Source organism: Limulus polyphemus, unplaced genomic scaffold (genome assembly GCF_000517525.1).
Source record: "Limulus polyphemus unplaced genomic scaffold, Limulus_polyphemus-2.1.2 Scaffold2733, whole genome shotgun sequence".
In the NCBI taxonomy this organism is placed as follows: Eukaryota; Metazoa; Arthropoda; class Merostomata; order Xiphosura; family Limulidae; genus Limulus; species Limulus polyphemus.
Window position 1 is genome coordinate 45,693 of NW_013668343.1, and position 1,855 is coordinate 47,547.

General features: G+C 41.5%; 1 protein-coding gene across 1 annotated transcript in view; it reads right to left on the reverse strand.

Moving 5' to 3' along the window:
• LOC106467765 (membrane metallo-endopeptidase-like 1) overlaps window positions 1-1,163 on the reverse strand; it is a 27,056-nt gene extending 25,893 nt beyond the window's left edge. The window contains exon 1 of the mRNA XM_022395961.1: window positions 958-1,163. Within this exon, the coding sequence (XP_022251669.1) occupies window positions 958-1,119 (162 nt within the window). The 5' untranslated portion in view covers window positions 1,120-1,163. The remainder of the gene's footprint in view (window positions 1-957) is intronic.
• Between the last annotated feature and the right edge of the window lie 692 nt (window positions 1,164-1,855).

Consider the following 1,855-nt stretch of genomic DNA (forward strand, 5'->3'; position numbering starts at 1 on the left):
GCCTTATCCACCTGGCCATGCCGGGCCTCCACGTCTGCGGACTTACAACGCTAGAATCCGGGTTTCGATACCCGTGGTGGGCAGAGCACAGATAGCCCATTGTGTAGCTTTGTGCTTAATTACAAAACAAACAATTTTGGAACAAAGCCACATTAGGCTATCTCCTGTGTTCACCGCAGGAAATCGAACCAATGTTCCCTCTAATTTGTTCAATCCATGTGCGGAATGAACTTTTTCATGTGCAAGGCAATGTGCACTAACAGTTTTTTTCTTTCTTTTTTTGGGGCGGGGGGTATTTTTAGACCATCAACACTATTGGATCATTAGGCCACTTTGCAATGTTACCAGTTGGTTATCTGGGCTTTAGGCCTATCGATTGCCAGGGTCATTAAGACCGTCAACGTGTTGATACTCCTCACCATTACTGAGGATGTGCGCGGCACTTGATTGGCTGTTGTGCGGCTGCGCAGCTTAGTGAGAACACTGAATCGAATCCTGGATTTTGGCGTTATAAGTCTGTAAACTTATCGCTGTCCCATAGGGAGACCCTAATTTAATAGAAATACACGAGCGTCTTCGATATTGTCAGCTCTTACCAGTTAAATGAACAGGTCAGAAACTCTAAGTTCAGATACAGCCATTATAATTTGGAGCTGCTAACCAGAGGGATGGAAACCAATCAGTAGCGCTTGCCGCCTATGCGGCTACTGTCAACTGAATAGCGAGATTGGCTGTCACAGTTATAACGCTCTCATAACTTAAAAGTGCGGAACGTATTCATCAGGCTATCGCGACTCGAACCTTCTGATTTGCAGGCCGACGTGCTAACCACTAGGCGATACAAGGCCAGACGAGGCTTGTAAACATTAATAACTCTTGGCGATAAAATACTCTTCGTTACTTAAGGCTCAACTTATTATGAAATCAAACACGAAGAACTGCGATAGCGACACTTACATCAACGATATGATGGCTGTTGTTCCTATAGTCCGGAGTGACAGACAAATCCAGCAGAATGTCGTGGCTGTATCCATGCTTACGGAACTTGAAAAGAGTCTCCAACCAATCGAAGTTCGATCCATCCCATAATTCTCCTTCCACAACGGGCCAACCTCCCATTTCAGAAAGGACCTGCTGTAAGGGCTCGGATCCCTTTTTGTCAATCGTTTCTTTAAAATCAAAGAAAGAAAGAAAGAATCATCATATAAAAGAAATGAAGTGTTTATGTCCGATTAATTCACTTTGGAATCAAATTACAAAAACAGAAATTTACAGTAATATATCTTCATATTAATTTTATTTAAGCACAAAGCAACACAATGGGCTCTCTGTACTGTGCCCAGTCGGTTTCCTTTTTAGAGTTATAAGCCATCAAACCTACCGCTGAGCCATTGGAGAGTGGGGGGGGGGGGGGCATCTTCATATTTAATCACAATACATTTCCATTCAAAAAGAATGTGAGGGGGGGAGTGCTACTACGAAATACGGTTATACTCGTCAAGTAAAACACTTCTTAAATATTTCATCTGTATAGCTAAAGCTAATTAATTTCAAATATTATTTATACATATCAAACTTAACTTTTAACAAGCAAGAAGTGTTTTATAACACGTTAAGTTATCTAAGGTTTTTTTTATCACAACACGCGTTTTTGATTTCTTCACTTTCACACCCCGTCTTTGCGATGATGTTTCGTTGAACAGTTCCCGTCTTTGTGATGCTGTTGTTTTGTTGAACAGTTCCCGTCTTTGTGATGATGTTGTTTTGTTGAACAGTTCCCGTCTTTGTGATGATGTTTTGTTGAACAGTTCCCGTCTTTGTGATGATGTTTTGTTGAACAGTTCCCGTCTTTGTG